This window comes from Mastomys coucha, unplaced genomic scaffold, assembly GCF_008632895.1.
Source record: "Mastomys coucha isolate ucsf_1 unplaced genomic scaffold, UCSF_Mcou_1 pScaffold3, whole genome shotgun sequence".
NCBI classification, from domain to species: domain Eukaryota; kingdom Metazoa; phylum Chordata; class Mammalia; order Rodentia; family Muridae; genus Mastomys; species Mastomys coucha.
The window spans coordinates 58,007,529-58,026,240 of NW_022196909.1; the positions used below are offsets into that span (position 1 = coordinate 58,007,529).

The window sequence follows — 18,712 nt, forward strand, 5'->3', positions numbered from 1 at the left end:
AGAGAGAGAGAGAGAGAGAGAGAGAGGGAAGGGAAGGGAAGGGAAGGGAAGGGAAGGGAAGGGAAGGGAAGGGAAGGGAAGGAAAAATGCAGGGAAGGAAGAAGGAAGGGAGGAAGGAAGAAAGAGATGAGGAGCCAGCAAAGAGAAAGAGAGAGTGAAGGAAAAAGGAAGGAAGGGCAGGAAAAAAAGAGGGAGAGAGGCAGGGAGAAAGGAGGGGTGAAAGAATAGAGGGGGATTGGGTAAGTGGGAGGGAGGCAGATCACAACTCATATATATTTTGCAAGCTATTTCTCCAGCCCGGAGCATTCCATACCCCGGCCTTCACTTGACGAGACAGCATTTAAAATACAAGAAAGTGACCACTAGACAGCAGCAAGCCAAACCCTCCAAGAGATCAAAACAGCCTTGATCTCTCGGGCTTGCTTTGTGATTGTCTTTTCTCCCCCTTTCTTCTAGTCAACATCCATAGGTTCATCAACACCTGTGTTTTCCATGAGTTCTCCAATATCCAGAAGATTTAATAATCTTTTTGGTAAAACAGGTATGTAGTGACTACTAGATACTCCCAGGTGGACTGGATCTTACTAGCCCTGCCTCCATCCCCCCCTTCATGGCAGGGACCTAAACGACTGTGTTTGTGGTAGATATTGAATATTGAAAATTGCTTACACATTCACAAACAATCAGGATGTTGCTAAAGAAGGGCGGCTACTCTAAATGGTCAACTAATGTAAAGTCACAAAGATGTTAGGAATCTTAACACACCCCGAGCACCTGTCTATCAAATATAAACAGTACCTGCAAGTTTCTGGACTTGTCCAACACAGAATTCTTTTCTATGTCACACAAAAAATAAACATGAAATTTTGATATAGGATTCAACTCAGGCTTGCTCTTCCCCCTTATGGAGCATGCTTGTTTTACATTTACAAACATGCGGTATCATGCAGCCTAGATATCCTATTGGATACTTATAAGTTCTACCTGGGAAATAGGAACTAGATAGCATTAATGACTTCAGAACTAGTTTTAGCCAATCAGAATGTAAATCCCAGTCCCAACCAGTGCTCCCACAGGACAGCCCCATAACACTGCCCCTGACAGGACAGCCCCATAACACTGCTCCTGACAGGACAGCCCCATAACACTGCCCCTGACAGGACAGTCCCATAACACTGCTCCTGACAGGACAGTCCCATAACACTGCCCCTGACAGGACAGTCCCAGTATGCCACCCAATAGAGCAGACCTGTCACACTGCCCCTCTCATAAGAAAACGACCTCTCAAACTCTGTCCTTTTCATTTGTTTTCAGTGTTCAGGATCCCAAACCCAGGTTCTCCAGCATGCTAAGCAAGCAGTCTATCATTGAGCCACCTCCCCGACACCCTTTCATCTCTTTAAAAATCAGATAGATCTCACAAATGCAAACTTAGACTGTGTCCACTTCCAGACCCTGGCTACCATACCTTTGATATCAAATAGATCTGAGTCTGAATATTCTGAGAAGTCCGTGGAGACCAGACCTCCACTGGATATAGTGATCCCTGCTTCTTGAATCACTCAAGAGACTGGGGGACTGTCCCTTTTCACTTTGAAAGTCACTAATTTCACCTAAATATGAAGTGGTTGAGTCTTTGGAACATTAAAACTATTGCACTGCATAGGTATTTAGCATTTCCAATGAAGTGAGGAGAAGTTACAAAATAACCCACCGAATCTAAACTTTGCAAAATATCAGGCTACTAGAATATGCTCTTTTTAAAAGAATGATCCCGGTCTAGGCTGGGATGTGGGCCTTGTTCCTGGGGAATCAGGGCCTGAGATTCCTGGTAACTGGTGCTGGATAGTCTTATGTGGGCCATCAGTACAGCCTTGCTCTGGATCTTTTTTTTTCGGGGGCGCGGGGCGGGGGCGGCTAATTACTGTAACTTTGGTTTATGTTGTCAGCAGCCCCAAAGGTTCCCCAAGGCAATGATGGAAACCTTGTTAGCAGTGGCAGTGCATCGTCCTGATGGTAGGGTAGTAGTCATTTCAACCCTTCCCTCTTCGTCTCCCTCAAGCACAGTGCACAGTGCCTGCTGTCTGCCCCCCACGTAAGGCCGAGCAGTCACGCCGAACACCCTCCCTGCCCTGCTGGTCTTCGGTACTTCTGTCAGTATCTGTCCCTCCTTCTTTGCATCCTGCCTCTTCCTTCCTTATAGTTAATCTTCGCTTTCCTTTTCTATCCTTTATGAACCTTCGGCTCGATGGTTTGTTCCTTCCTAAGGATATCCCCAAGTCAAAATAAGCAAGGGGACTAAAAAGTTTTCCTTGTGTAGAAGCCCCAAGGTCCCTGCATGTCGGGGCTTATGGAGAGACTTCCTACATTGAGATCTTGCCCGGTGTGAAAATCTGACTGCTGGTGTGTGGTGTAGTTAGCGCTTGGTGGCTGCTGCGCATGCTCGAGGACAGCACTTCCGTTGTTTGTTCTCTGGTACATTGGGTTAGGGCAGAGGGAAGGCATGGGTTGGTTTCCAGGCATGGCTGCTGCACTGGAGCTCATCTTGCCTCCTTAGAAGATGTTTGCCCCACAAAGTGCCTAAACGTTGTCTTTGAGGCTGAGATGCTGTTTTGTTTTGTTTTGTTTGTTTTTTACAGGAACATATAATGTTTCCACCCCAGAGACAACCAGTTCATCCGTGGAGAATTCCTCTAGTGCTTACTCACTGCTCAACTAGGACCAGACAAAGCCAAATCCACAGGACCTCTCAGAAACAGGGTCCCTAGCAAGAAAAGGGACCCATCCAAATCCATGGGTAAAGTGTTCTCTCTGCAGACTTCTGGGAGCAGACGATGAAGAGACTCTTTCAGTAGAGAAGAGGCTTTCTTTTGTAAAGACAGACTGAAAGCCATGGCCATGTTTATTTTTGCTCCCAGCCCTATCCCTTGTGTAATGCCAAATATGTATAGTATTTAAAAGAACCCTCTCCAAAAGGCTCAACTTTTCTCTATGTATTGTAAAATAGAATTTTGAGGAGAGTTTTATACACACACACACACACACACACTCACACCCCATTGGCTTCAAAGATAAGAGCTGATTGAAACAGTAAGTAAAAAGCTAGTATCCAGGAGTTCAGTGACTTCAAGGAAGAAAGGAAAGAAAGGTTGAGGGAATGAGGGAGAGAGGGGGAAGGATGATAGAATGGAAGAAAGTAATGAAAGTAGGAAGGTTAATGTAGAAAACATTATGGAGCACATTTTAAGGCTTCCACAATTGTGATCTAATATGGCTACTCATCTACCACAGCTCTGAGAGTGAAAATACATGGCTCAAAAACAGAAAATGAAATGAAGCCATGGGAATGTACTTAGTAAGTTTCTGATCTTTCCCTGGCTAAAAGAATAAAAGACAGAGGAGGGAAAGTAGAAAAGAAAGTAAGAAGGAAAGATCACCACGAGGATGCTTCTGGCTGGTTAATAATATTGGCAAGCAATGCACCCAAGGAGACAACAGTTCTCATGACAAGGGCACGTATGAACCAGTTCTTATGACAAGGGTGCGTATGAACCTTTGTATGTCAAGGTCTGAGCGAAGCAGGGTGAACATGCAGAGCAAGTATGACGGCTACTCTTTAAAAGTCAAGAAAGGTTCATTTCTCACAATATGTCAGATAAGCATTGTATGCTAATTTGTTCAGCATTTTGAAAGCCATGCATGCGTATGTATATATTTTATCCAATAATTGACAAACTTGATCTCCTGCACTGAGCTCAGCTCAGAGTCCCACGTCTGTCTTACATGTAATAGCTTTAACCAGGTACTCTCTGTGCATTGTAGAATAGATTTAATAATTGTGTAGCATGTACATTTTTATTTTGCCTTTGTGAGTGCATTGTGCCCATGGAGATGATAGCCTTTGTTGTGCTGTCTGTATTGCTATGTACTATCCCTTCCCAGCCTTCTAAGTTCCCAGGCCAATATACATTCAGAGTTTCTATGGTCTGATTTGTGTTTCTTACAGCCACTTGGAAGGCTTCTGGAGAAAAAGTACCTGGCTCTTCTGTCTTCTCAGCCACATTTAACTTTGATAAGCCAATGGCAGATCCCCCACCCCCACTACCAAGAATTAGATTGTGAATTTATGCCTATGTGGTTTTTGTTTGTGTGCCTCTCAAAAAATACAGATATTTATTAAAACTGCATCCATGTTAGAACTCACCATGCTCCGTATCCAAGAGCAAGCATGCATTTCACATCAAAGTGTCATCTCAGAGGACGACAGATGTCTTAGTTAATTTCTCATTGCAGTAGTAAGACACACAGATGAAAGCAATTTACAGGAGAAAAGGTTTGTTTTGGCTTTCCCTTCGGAATACAGGGAATACAGCCCATCATGGTGGGGAGAGCACAGCTGTAGGAGCATGAGGCCAGCCCATCACACTGCCTCAGCAGTCTGGAAGTGAAGAACAGGAAGTGGGACCAGGCTATGAGAACTCAAAGCCTCGCCCAGTGACATCTTTCCTCTAGCCAGGTTCCACCTTCTAAAAGTTCTGTAATCGCCCCAAACAGCACCATCAACTGGGGCCAGAGGGTTCTGGCACATGGGCCTATGGGAGACATTTCACATTCAAACAACGCCAGACAGCAGACCCTTTAGGGCCAACATACAGCGTTGGGTTTTTATGGAGTGAGAGACTATGTGGGTCCTTCATTGAGAAGACAGGCTAGAAAAGCCTGAGGTCTGACATCCATAGTTTTAAGTACTTTCAGTCTCTCAGTTCCAAGCTTAAAGTCTTTTTCCGCTCTCTGTTCTTGATAGCTGAAGGTCGGAGTGGGGCATACAAAATCCCATCCCTTGAGTTCTGTTTCTGCTCAAGTGCCATCTTCCCACACTTGTGTGAGAACCACCATGCGTCTGTCCCAATTTAATGACTCATTATTATTTAAAGTTCTTACAGGAAAGGAATCCACAGGAAATGTGGATGTGCTCTCTAGGGAGTCTCCAAAGCAGAGCAGAGTTCAGTAGAGTGAAGACAGGGAGGGAGTCTAGAATGGGGGGCATCCTTTGGATTAGAATCAGATATTAGAGAAAGAATGGCTAGGACGGTTCAGACCCTTGGGTACATTAAGGAGCATTGAGCCAGAGGGGTCTACATACTATAACAAGGCAATATTGACGTCTTGGAAGCTCAGCAGCAGGAGAAGCTGGGGCTATTGTGCTCAAGAATGCAAATATCCAAAGAACACTGAGCTTTGGCTAACTTAATTGGTGCCTCTTGGGAGCCATTGGGCTTGACCTTGTAAGGAGATCATCCACAACAGGCATAATAGTAGGAACTCCGAGCTGAATTCCATAGGATACAGATCTGGCTCTCTGCCTGCTTTCATTCAGAGAGACACATCTCCCATGTGTACACAGACATACACACATACACACACACACATACACACACATACACACACACACACACACATGCACGCACGCACGCACACACACACACATACATACATACATACATACACACATACACACACACACACACATACATACACCCAGGCACATATGAATACACATTAACACCCAAATACACAGGCATACATGTACAGATGTCATCACGAGAACTGCCACATCTCTGTCCCAACTGAAAGGCTTTTAGTTTAAAAGCCCTACAGGAAGTTTGCTAGTTTGTAAATGCAGGATTCAGGAGGACATAGACATATACACATCTACTCCAACACACACATACTCAGATGCACCTTGATCTTTCAAGGTACAGCACTGAATTCCAGAAAAGGAGGCTGTAGATGTGGCTCAGTGGTGAAGAATGTGTACTGATCTTACAGAGGAATCCCACGTTCGGTTCCCAGCAACCACATTAGGCAGCTCACTACCACCTGTAACTCCAGCTGAAGGGAATCCGTTGCTCTCATCTTGACTTTGAGGGTACATACATGTACATATCCACCTCTCTGCCACACACCTTTACACATACTTAAGGGTTTAAAAATAAATTTCAGAAAAGCTATGTAATAAATCACAGAAGGAGCACTTAATGGTTTCCTGCCACCGCTGTATATGCAATCCCATATTAACATTTCTAAATGAAACCATGAAATAAACATCATATCTAAAGTTGTAAAAGACAGAAGCCTGTAGGGTCTGTGCATTGCACGAAAGCTAGAGCCAGTACCCAGTTCTGCAGCAGCAAGGGGCACTAACTATGGCAGAGAAGGTATGTTCCCTGACCTGGGTACCAAGTGAGTCGTGTTTGCTTTGCTAAGAGAGTGCCCTCTACTGCCCACATTCCCACATTCCTTTATTGTGTAAAGTAGATCCCAAGGGCCACCAACTTTCCTTAAGGGACTTTCCATTAAGGCAGTTTCTTTCAAAAAGATCTATGCTAATGTTTCAGGGTTTGCGAAGTTGGAGAATCCAAAAATACACACTTAATTCACAGCAGTGTTCTCAGGGAATACTGTAAGCATCATGTAGGGAGGAAATGAAGAAACTCCAAGGGAAGTCGGGGCCTTCTGTGATTTGTGCAGGGCCCTTCAGTGAGGTCTGTGTTGGAAGAAAATACACACGAAGATGAGAAAGAGTAGAGCAGTCAGCCAGTGTGGAGGGAGACATGTGGGAGTTATTCACAGGTGAGTGGAGCAGTCAGTCCCAGCCAGTTACAAGGACAGAAAAAAAAATTCTATGAGCTGTTTATTCAGGGAGAAAGTGTTTTGTATGCACCATGTAGAAGTGCTGTGTATGAGCTTTTGTACCCCAGAGAGGAAGCCAGTGACCCAGGTCATTAGAAGCCTGGATCCTTGTGAACCCTCAAGGAAGGAGCTTAGTGCAGACAACTACTTCTTACTTATTGTCGAAGACAACAGAAATAGCATTTCTATTGCAATCAGATGCCATGGATTTCTAGAATTGTGACTCGGAGTTTAAAATCATGTCCTGCTAAAATCTCAGTGTATTAGTGATGCTTTCTTTCATAATAATAAAATACCTAGTGATTTTCCCAGCTTGCTTTGCATCTGGTGTCCAATTTGTTGGCCAAGTGCTGCTGCTGTCTCATGATTCCACGTATCAGCCAGAAGGCCTTCAGATTTCCAGACACGGAGGATGCCAGAGGCTCACGAATGAGCTCTGGCAGGTCCCTCGGCTTTCGTCACACTGTCCAGACTCCCAGGAATGTTGTGATGACCCAGTGCCACACAGGTGCTTTAAACAGGGTCCTTGAAGCAAAGTTAACAGGACCTAAATATCTAGGAAATAAATCAACTCGTGCCTGTTCCACTATGGGTGCTTTGGTTGGCTGAACCGAGACCCCCGTGTCCTATAGACGTAAGTGCTTTTCTAGCACATTCACCTAAGCTGAGGTCAGCAAGGCTCTGCACCTGTGCTTCTGGAGTGGGAAAGGCTACAAGAAGAGGGTAGGTAGGCACAAAGACTGAAGTCCACGCTGAGGAAGACACCTATCTTCATTTCCAAAGGCCGTTTCAGGGACTGGAGAGCCAGGAAGGACCTCAGTTGAGGGGTTCTTTTCTCAGTGCCAAGATCCCGTTTCTGGAACCCATCACAAAACTAAAACAGAAGTCACATGTTCACCCCCTTCCAGACAGTCTGCTGGGTGATAAACGAAGAAGGAAGGCGTCCAAGACAAGAGCCTTTTCACAAATGGGACCTGGGCAGGAGCTCCAGGAGCCGGTTTCTATCGTAGGGCTTTTATTCTTTAATTCAGAGCTCAGTGAAATAGATTGCTCAAGTATTACAGAATAAAAAGGACTACCCCAAGAAATGTAACAGGGGTTGGGGGAGGCATAAAAGGCAACAGGAACTGATTGGGAGGGCCTGGGAAGACTGCTGTCATGCCCCAGTTCCAGCAGCACTGGACAATAGAATTCAAGAATGTCTTCTTGCTTGGCCTCTTTGGAAGCCATTTTGATCAGTGTCACCTTCTGTCCCATCCTGCCATTCAGCACCTCCCTCGCCCACCACCCTCCCCTTAGTTGTGGAAAGAGGTGTTTGATTTTGATTAACTGAGGAAAATTATTACATTCATTTGCTGTTTTTTTTTTTTTTCCTTCTGGAACTGTGAGCTTTTTCCGTGCCCCAGAAGCCTTTTCACAGCTGTCTGAATCAGCTTCCTCTCCCACATCTCCAGCTGGGCTAATAAGTGACAGCTGGCCTCAAGAGTATGGCCCCTGGCCCACCCTGTTTGGTTCTCCTGGAGCTTGATCGCCACCTGGAGGACATTAGAGGATGTGCCTCTTTGGTGGTTCTAACTGGCAGCATTGTGAAGCCTGAGGCCGAAGGTGGACAACGCCCAGTGATGTAACTTGGGTCAGCTAAACAGAATGAAGTCCAGTACTGCACAATGGGTGTGGGGGAGGAAGAAATCACTCTCTCTCCCACTTGTAAATGTTACACCTCTGAAGGGAAATGTTTTCCCAATGTACCTGCTACAGCTTTGAGGGGAGGGGAAAAGTATCCTCGAAGTTAGGAGCCAAAGAATACCAAAAGGTCACACTGCACAACAGACTCACACAGGTTTACTGGGAAAGACACAAGAAAGTGGCTGCTTCTGCTCAATCGAGAAACAGCAAAAAACTGACTGGGAGACAGGCTTTATGTAGAGTCTCTTGGGGTTGACTTTTTTTCCAGGGTGTAGATATCCAGGGCAGGGATTGGTGGGGTTTCAAGTCTTGAGCTTGGGGTAAGCCCAGGGATTGGTAGATTTTCAAGCTCAGGGATTGGTGGGTTTTCAAATCCCCGACATGAGTTCAGACTTTTTAACCTAGACCGTGTCCTTCCGCTGTGACATTATGATCTTTGCAGGGATTAGTTAGGAAACACATGGAGGTGTAGACACATACAGTTGAACCATACATAAGGCATTTGCAATGAGGAGGGAATATATATATATATATATATTATATATATATTATATATAATATATATATATATATTTGTAACATATACTTTATAACATGTATATATTATATACATATAAATATATATATACATACATACATATGTCTTCCTTTTTCTCTAACAAAAGTTTATTGATTTGACCAATCAGATCTAGAGGTGCTCCCAGAAACAGTGACCCACTCTACCCTGTCCCCACCTGCCTGCACACATGCCATCACCACCACCCTACATTTTCAAGCATGCTCTGGAAGGTGTTTAAGGAAGAAGAATGGGTGGGACCTTCCATGTTTCATGAGAACACTTTCTCCATGAAGCTGTAAAAGAAAATTTGAATTCCCCTACTCCATTTTCTACCTCACTCATCGAAGAGTTTTATTCAGCCACAAAGAAAAGTATAATTATGTCATTTGGAGGAAAATGGATGCAATTGGGGATGGTTGTGTTATGAAATGTAAACTTGATCCAGGAAGACAAACATCTTCTAGATTTAACACACACACACACACACACACACACACACACACACAAGTAGAGTGGAGACTATTTGGGAAGAGGAAGGGAGAAGCAGAGAACAGAAGTGGGGAGGAGGAAGAAGAGAGGGTAGTTGGGTGAATGTGGTCTCAGTGCAGAATAAACTTAACTCAAATGTTATTCTGTAAACTAGAAGACAGTTCACCAGTTAAAAGTGCATTACTCCTCTTCCAGAAGACTCAAATTCAGTTCTCAGTACCCTTGTTAAGTGGCTCACAACCTCTGTAACACCAGCTCCGGGGAACACACTGCCCTTTTCTGGCTGCCCTCTTCTGGCCTTATGATTAACTGCACCCATTTGCACATACACGCATAAGCCTACTTTTTAAAATTAAAACATTTTAAATGTCACTATGAAACTTACCACTTTTTACAATGAATTTACATCAATTGTTTAAAGTTTTCCAATTATAATCATTATTATTTTAATTGGGACAGGTTTTCAACTTTCAACCCACACTGAATCTTCAGCTGTCTAAGGTTGTCTTTAATCTAGCCAGCAGCTGAGGCCAAATGGTAAGTTTCTCATCTGGTCTCTGGGCACACATTGCCAAGGCAGGAGCCAAGAAGAGAAGAAGTAAACATGTTCATGTGTGGGAAGGCTGGCACTGGGAGCAGAGGGAAAACTGAATTGTCTTTATGGAATGAGACAGATAACTTCCTAGTGTGGGGGGCAGATCTCATGAGATGTTGGCTCTACCCTCAAAGAATAGATCTCACACCTTTCCTCTTAAGTTGGATATTTGTTTATCAAATAACAAACTCTCAGTAAGAGGCAGAGCTTACTATGCAAATCCCTCTAAGAAAAGGCATACAGCTCCAGCAATCCAAAACTGAGTCATTGCAACAGACCTCACCATGTTGTTCAGGAGTGTTGGAGATTTTCAGCTGAGATGTCATTGGGTGCTCAAAGCTTAATGGGTTGTTGTTCTGTGGGAACTTGAAAGGTAATGCTGAGAGCTATGCAGATGATGGAGGCCTGGTTTGTGAAGTTTCAAAATGAAGCAAAGACTTTATCAGGGCCTATGCCAGTTGGTTTGTGTCAACCCAAAGCAAGCTAGAGGCTTCTTGGAAGAGGGACTCTGAATTAAAAAAATTCTTCCAAAAGATCTGGTTGCAGGCAAGCCTATGGGAGGGGACAGTCTATTGTGAGTCATGCCACTGGTGGGCTGGTGGTCCTGGGGACAATATGAAATCAGGCTAAGCAAGTGAGGAGCAAGCCAGTAAGCAGCACTCCTCCATAACCTCTGTACTAACCAGATCCTGTTTTCAGGTTCCTGCCCCAACTTGGCTCATCAGTGGAGTGTGACCTTAGAGTTGTAAATGACATTAACTCAACACTCTCCTCCTCAGGTTGTTTATGGCCATGGTGTTTTATCAAAGCAACAGAAACCCTAAGAGAGGATCACTTGTATGGTATATTTGGATTAAAAACCTATGGTTTCTTGTCAGTCGTGGCTGAACAGTCAGCTATGATTAGCAAGAAACCAGGGTCACGGAAGCTTTCCTGGGGTCAGCTGAGGTGATGAGATCAGCTGTCATTAAGAAAAGAACAACAACACTGTGGTGAAATCTCCTCTGATTGTTTTCTTGGGGTCAACACATAGAGTTGTGGTCCAGATGGGGGCAGGACATGTTATCTCCTGCTGGCAATAAACTTGATAATATGTAAGAGTCTCCCAGGTGTTATTGGTTTGGGTTCATTAAAAAATTTCAAGATTGTAGGAGTCATAGGATGTATCTGGGACTTGGCACTGTGTGGTGGTATTAGAAGAAGCCACTTGGGAAGGAAGGTGAAGGCTTATTTGCAGTGGAAACCCCAGGTCTGAAGAGAGCAGGGACAGAGGCTGAGGCTCGTCACCATGTGGCAGAGTGGTTGTCCCTTGAAAAGAAAAGAGGCCATTAGTAAAGGAGCAGCCTCAGTTGCAGGGAAGACCCCAGCGTGTTGGAGATGCCAAGGCTGTAGGATGGTCACCAAGGACAGCAATAGTTGTTGCGTGGATCGGACCTGAGTGGATGAGACAAATCGTATGTGTTTCACATGGCAGAGACGGAGCCCTTGGAACCCTGAAGATTGTGAACCCCGAATGTTGTATGTTGAACTACAGAATTTGGTTTATACTACTGGATATTGGTTTTGTTTAGCTTTTGTTGTAATTGTGCCGTGGTTCCTCCCTCTTGGGATAAAAGATACTTAACTAGTTTCTGGTTCTACAGAAACCCATAGTTGAAAGAGTTTAGACTTTCAAAGAGACATCAGATTTAATTTATTCACTTTTTTTTTTTGAGAAAGGGTTTCTTTATGTAGTCCTGGCCATCCTGGAACTGGCTCTGTGGACCACCAGGCTGGCATCAAATTCTAGGATCCACCTATCTCTGCCTCCCAAGTGCTAGGATTAAAGGTCTATGCCACCACTCCTGGCTGAGTCATTAGATTTTTAAAGATAACTTGGACTCTTTTAAAATGTTGAGAATTTTAAAGGCAAGGGGACTTTTAAGAGTTTGTTTTATACTGTGAGATTAATATGAGATCCTGTGGATTAATAAAGAAAGGTAATGGTTTGATTAGGATGTGTTTGTGTGACAATTTTACAAGGGGACAATTATGCTAGTTAGTTTTTGTCAACTCACTATAAGCTGGGATCATCTGGTAAGAAGAAACCTCAATTAAGAAAATACTCCCTCCAGATTGTCATGTTGGCAAGTCCATGGAACATTTTCTTGATTGTCAATTGATGAAGGATAGCTCATCCTACTGTGGGCAGCACCATCCCTGTGGTCCTAGGAGATAGCAGAGGGGCTGGAGAGGTGTTTTTATGGTTAAGGGTACTAACCTCTCTTCCAGAGGTCCTGAGTTTAATTCCCAGCAACCACATGGTGGCTCACAAGCATCTGTAATGGGATCTGATGCTCTCTTGTGGTGTGTTTGAAGACAACGACAGTGTACTCATACAAATCAAATAAATAAATAAATAAATAAATAAATAAGGTAGCTGAACATAACCCTGGAGGGAGGGCCAGTATGCAGCATCTCTCCAAGGTCTTTGTTTTAGTTACTGCCTTGGCTTCCTTTTTTTTTAAAAAAAGATTTATTTATTTTACGTATATGAGTACACTGTAACTATACAGATGGTTGTGAGCCTTCATGTGATTGTTGGGAATTTCCCTGTTCACTCCTGCCCAAAGATTTATTTATTATTATAAATAGGTACACTGTAGGTGTCTTCAGACACACCAAAAGAGGTGGTCAGATCCCATTACAGATAGTTGTGAGCCACCATATGGTTTCTGGGAATTGAACTCAGGACCTCTGTAAGAACAATGAGTGCTCTTAACCACTGAGCTATCTCTCCAGCTCAAATAAGTACTTTATTGTTGTTGTTGTTTTGTTTTGCTTTGTTTTTCGAGACAGAGTTTCTCTGTGTGTAGCCCTCTCTGTCCTGGAACTCACTCTGTAGACCAGGCTGGCCTCGAACTCAGAAATCCTGCCTCTGCCTCTCACGTGCTGGGATTAAAGGCATGTGCCACCACTGCCTGTTAGTGATGAACTATGATCAGTGGTTATAAGCTTCTGGCCAGGTCTTTACCACAACAATAGAAAGTGAACTAAGACATAGGTAAAGATTCTCTTTCTCTTCATTTTCCAGCCTGAAAAAGTAAACAGAGACATTAGCAATGTTCTGAAAGTTCCCACAGCCATGGATCTCTAGAGTTGAGTATTAAATGTAGTGTCTCATAGGAAACATGAGAACCCCACTGTATTTCAGCCAATTGTCCTTGCTTTGGTACAAGCAGGCTTGCATAGGAGGATGGGTTGTTAGGCTACAAAATTAGAGAGAGAGAGAGCTGTGTGGAGGAAAAAATGGTAGACCAGTTGTCTTAATTGTATTTGTTTAAATGTGTGTGTGTGTGTGTGTGTGTGTGTGTGTGTTGCCTGCATGTATGTTGGTATATCACATGTATGCCTGGTGCCCATGAAGGCCAGAAAATGGCATAGATCCTCTGGAAGTGAAGCTACAGACAATTATTACCATGTTAGATGTGGCTGCTGGCAATTAACGATGGGTCCTCTGGAAGAGCAGTCAGTACTCTTAACTCCAACCCCAAGTTAAATCTAACTCAAGCTTAATCCCATTTTGTGATTTTACTCAGGGGCAAGTGACAAATGTTTTGGACAACTTCATCTTCCTTTGTCAGTCTGAAAGAATGGCATTAATGGTAGACTTCCGGTTAGCCACTGAATGGACTCTCCAAACACAGCAACATGGCCACCCCTTAACATTAAAATCCTAGTTGTCATCCAAGTGAAGTTCCTGTATGGCTTTGATGTGGAGGTTTTTTTTTTTCTTTTTAAATTCTTGGCACAGATCTAACAAGCAATCTCAGGTGGTTGGCCACCACACAAAAGGAGAATGTGATTTTCCAGAAATCATTTCACTTCAAAGGTGAGTTTTTTGAGGCTGCGTTTAAGCAGAGAATGTGGAGGGTTGAGACACTGGGCATTAGCGTTGGCTCCACCCTCTTTTTCCAAGCTGAAGCAAGGCCTGGGTCATTAGACTCTTGCTTTACTTGCATGGACTGTGGGATGACGATGACGATGACTCGATCCCTGATTGAAAGCCTGGCAGTGGACTGCGTGGAAGTCTGTCTGTGTGTTTTCCTGCCTTGCGTGGCCAACTGAAGCTGATGACTTAGGAAAAGTCATCCTTGGGACTCAGTTTCCACAAACAATGGTGGTAATGATGCTGCTGGTATTGGTGTAATCTCTATTGATAGCTGAGGGATGCTTACAGAGCTAACAAACAGATCAGAACCTGAAACCTAGCCAAGACTGAATTAAGCCAGCCATTGTCATTCTGAAACATTCCCTGTGGATGTTCTAAGGCTCAGATAGAATCTCCACAAATCATAAAATAAATGATAAAAACATATACCCTCACACTTTCACATTTAATTTATGGTTAGGAGTCTTTGAAAAGAATCTCAGGGGCTGGGGAGCTGGCTCAGTCTGTAAAGTGCCTCCCCTGCAAGCTTGAAGACCTGAGAAGTGGAAACCGTTCATAACTGTTATCACAAAGATATGCAACATGGACCTTTTGCTTCCACATACCTATGTGAGCATGTACACACACACACACACACACACACACAAGAAAGAAATAGAATCTTAAAGATACATGACATCTTTTTATAGAGAACTTCCTACAATGCATTTTGATCACATTTGAGGGTGATTTGGTCACATCCCCAGTGTCTCCCCATAACTCTCCCCAGACTCACCCCTACCCCAATACAACACCCCAATTTCATGTCTTTCACGTTTTTGGTTTGCTTGTTTCAATAGCACACTGACTCCAGTTTATATGCCCATATACTTCTGGGTGTGGGGCCATCCATGGAAAGATAGTTGAATGACATAGAGTCATACTGTGAGAGAAAACTGACATGACCTCCCCCCTAGAGGTCACCAAGCTAGCTATGGAGGCTAGTGAACCTCTTTCTGCTGCAAGCACATGACAACTTTACTAAGGTTTGAGTTCCGAACCAGCCAACGCATTCAAGCCAGAATACATAAAACACTTTGGGAGTCTGGTAAACTTCAGAGATCTTACATATCACTCAACTTGCTTAATCCTTACTTGGATTCTATTATTTTCTGTCTTTACTTTTGACTCAGTTATGCCACATTGGTAGTGTCAATCAAGGCTCTCACTGACAAGTAAGGGCAGAACCACAGATGAAACTAGTTTAAGCAAAAATGGGGGACTTGTGAGCTCCCATCCACTGGGGATTCTAGGTTCAGACACAGAGCTCAGGGCTCAAGCACTGTTCTCAGAGTTCTCGGGTCTCCTTTGGTGACTCTGCCTCCCCCCACACGTTTATTTTATTCCAAGACAAACCTGGGAGAAAAGCCATCTCTGAAGATAACACAGATGCAATTGGAGGCATTGCAACTGGCTTAGCCTCAGCTCTGTGCTGGCCCTGCAGATACCACTGCATCTGGCAGAATTATGTTTTTGTGCCAGTAAGTTTTATTTCACACAAAGAAATTCTTGACTAAGCTGTTCAATAGACCATGTATTGGCTCCATGCTATTGTCAGGAATTTTGAAACTTCTTCTTTCTTTGATTTTTTTTTTTTTACCCCAGACTCACCTCCTCTCTACCCTCAGGGTAGCTTCCCTTCTGGCCTTCAACTTTTATCAGTTCCTGGGATAAAAGAAGTCACTAAGGATATGTGAGCTGAGACTAAAATATGGCCAAGGGATGCTAATAGGCAACATTAATACTTCCGTTCTGCTGGGCAAGCTTGGATATGTGTCCCACCTCCTGTAGAGATTGCAGCGAGGCAAGAATGGGAGGAGGGAGCTTTGGAAGGTGCTCTCAGTGGCTACCTGGACAGCTAGGATTTACTGCTTTCTATTCCTGAGAAAATAGTTAGTAGGCATTTTGCCTATGGCTGAGAACCTGTCTTTTCCAGAACTCTGTTCACATCCTCCTCCCGATGTCTTTAGACTCTGCTTTGTTAATTGTTTGTTTGCTTTTTGGTTTTGGAGACAGGGTTACACATAGCTTTGCGCTGTTCCCATACTTACCATGTAACTGAACTCTTTGAAGGCTTGACCCTCCTGCCTTCTGTCTCCTAAGTCCTGAGAGTCTTAACACGAAGCTCCACTCCTGGCCAGACTTCTCCTTTTCCTAATTCTCTTGCTGAGAGAAATCTTAAAGCATTGCTAATTTCCCTGGAGCTGGTAGGTCACACATGGGTCCAATTGTCCTAAATTTGTCTAGACCCTGAGGGAAGCTGAGCCCCAAATGAGTTCATGTCTCGGATCATTCTGGGATCCAGGACTGACCCTGGGTAACACTGAGGAAGGCTGGGAAGGACAGTGCCTATCTCTAGACCTGAGCCCCGCTTTGAGTTTTGTCTCTTACAGACACATCCATGTGCTCCCTCACATGCAAACACACACCCTGTACTGCTGACCTTCTGTGTCAAATCTCTCTCATCAATACATGTGAATATACACATGCAGTACTTATGAATACCCAACACGCCCTGTTTGACTGACTTCCCCTGTCAACTCTTTCTTGTCATCTTTTCTTTTACATCAGTATTTGTTAGAGGTCGGTCATGAGCATCATATTCACTATCTCTAAGTCACCCTCTAAAGTGTTTTCAACACTTTTAGTGTCTGGCAAATAGTACTTAGTATAGGATAAGCACAGTATATCTTAAAACAGATAAACAAACAAAAATATTTATTTCTGTGTGTGAGAACGTGCAACAGCATGGAGGAGCCTCTGAGGCCAGAAGAAAGCTGTGCAGTAGTTGGGTCTTCAGGAGCTGCAGTTACAGACAGTTTTGAGCCATTTTAGTTGTCTTCCTGAACATGTAGCAATATCAAAAGATATCTAGTTCAAATGATGAATTAAACTGTTCAACTGCTGAATGATCCAAACATGAACTAAAATTTAATTTTAAAAAAAAGAAAAAAAAGGTGGCGCATGCCTTTAATCCCAGCACCTGGGAGGCAGAGGCAGGCAGATTTCTGAGTTTAAGGCCAGCCTGGTCTACAGAGTGAGTTCCAGGACAGCCAGGGCTACACAGAGAAACCCCGTCTTGAAAAAAAAAAAAAAAACAAAAGCAAACAAACAAACAAAAAATAGATGACTAGTTAGACAAAAGACAGTATCCAGATTAAAGAAAAACAAGCAAAAAAGGTTCTAGATAGTGTCAGATGATAGAGATTAGCTCATATTTCAAAGCTTCTTTGCAAATGTGTGCCTTCTGATACTTTTCTGAAACCCATTGAGAGTGACAGACTCTGTCCTTGAGTGATCTGTGGCCTGTCTGCTGCACCTGTTCTCTTTCACTGTCTCCAGTTTATTCCAGGGCAGGCACTAGACTTAGTGTTCCTGAGACTCTGTCAGGCCATAAGGTAGACAGTGTAATCCAGCAGAAAGGAGGAATTCACATGCGAAGGGGTTAGGCTCCAATTTACTTATAAGTGGGTTAAAGGTGATTTTCTGCCAGGATACACCATCACCGAAGTCAATGTTCCCTAGAGGAGGTACTACCCAGGGTGTTGCTAGAAGAAACAGCCACTCTGATACTTATTAGTTATCATCTGAAGACCTTTATCAGCAGTCTAAAAAAGCCAATTGAATTCCAATGTGGAAGGGGAGGGGCTCACAAAGTCCTACTCCTAACTGACATTTTGGCAATTTATGGCTGCTGGGAGAGGAAGTCAGTTTTCTTCAGCGTTGTGCCCCTAAGAGGCCTGTCCACTCTTCAGTGGACAGTTCTACTCCCACACACATAGGAGTGACAAAAAGTGAACTCCATAGAGAGTGGGGAGTTACCAGGAAAGGTCTGAGGATGGCTTCGATCAAAACGTGCTATTTGCATGTCCTGAAATTCTCAATCAGGTTTAAAACACAATCACACTAGGTTAAAGCCCATGAAATATTATTAAATCTCAAAATAACAATAGTGTGAGAAATATGAAGGTGGCACGGTGGTCCTCACCTGTGACCCAAGCACTTGAGAAACTGAGATAGGAGGATCACAGTGAATTTGAGGCTAGTCTGATCTACATAGCAAGCTTCTGTTTGAAGAGAGAAAGAAAAAGATGAGGAGGGAGGGAGGGAGAAAGAAAAGAACTTGAAACAAGTAACCTGGGGTGGTGCTTATTACCGGTGTGAAGAATACTAGACATGCTCTTTGTATTGGTGATGCTGTCTTAGTTAGGGTTTTACCACTGTGAACAGACACCGTGACCAAGGCAACTCTTACAAGAACAACATTTAATCAGAGCTGGCTTACATGCTCAGATGTTCAGTCCATTATCATTGAGGTGGGAACACGGCAGCACCCAGGCAGGCTTTGTGCAGGAGGAGCTGAGAGTTCTGCATCTTCATCAGAAGACTGCTGGCAGAATACTGTGTTCTAGGCAGCTAGTATGAGGGTCTTAAAGCCCACACTCAAAGTGACGCACCTATTCCAACAGGACCTTAGTATCCGCTTAGGCAGAGTAGCAAAAGCTACACACAAGTGCCTGTCCTCTGCATCCTTTTGTGGCTCCCAGAAGCCATTCTCCTATCTTTGCACGGAAGGACTCTTCCTTTACCCTCACATTTGTTTCCAGTGCATGCTAACTCTGTGGAGATGAAGTGAAGCCTGCGCCTGAGAAGTCTGCCACCTTAATTGTGGACCACTCAGGTTGTGGGAATCTTTTCTGTCTTTAAACATCAGGAGCTA

General features: G+C 43.8%; 1 protein-coding gene and 1 non-coding gene across 5 annotated transcripts in view; both read left to right on the top strand.

The window, feature by feature from the left end:
• Positions 1–7,004, top strand: part of Adgrf5 (adhesion G protein-coupled receptor F5) — a 100,447-nt gene extending 93,443 nt beyond the window's left edge. For 3 of the 4 annotated variants that reach the window (XM_031346733.1, XM_031346729.1, XM_031346730.1), the window contains 2 exons: positions 457–541; positions 2,640–7,004. In XM_031346733.1, coding sequence (XP_031202593.1) covers positions 457–541; positions 2,640–2,719 — 165 coding nt within the window. In that variant the 3' untranslated portion in view covers positions 2,720–7,004. Of the gene's footprint in view, positions 1–456; positions 542–1,949; positions 2,017–2,639 lie in introns of all 4 variants that reach the window. The other variant, XM_031346732.1, reaches the window with a different exon arrangement.
• Positions 7,005–16,866: 9,862 nt separating this feature from the next.
• LOC116075595 lies at positions 16,867–16,938 on the top strand. Its single transcript, XR_004112630.1, has one exon. It is a non-coding gene; the product is annotated as a small nucleolar RNA SNORD5 (small nucleolar RNA).
• Positions 16,939–18,712: the final 1,774 nt, after the last annotated feature.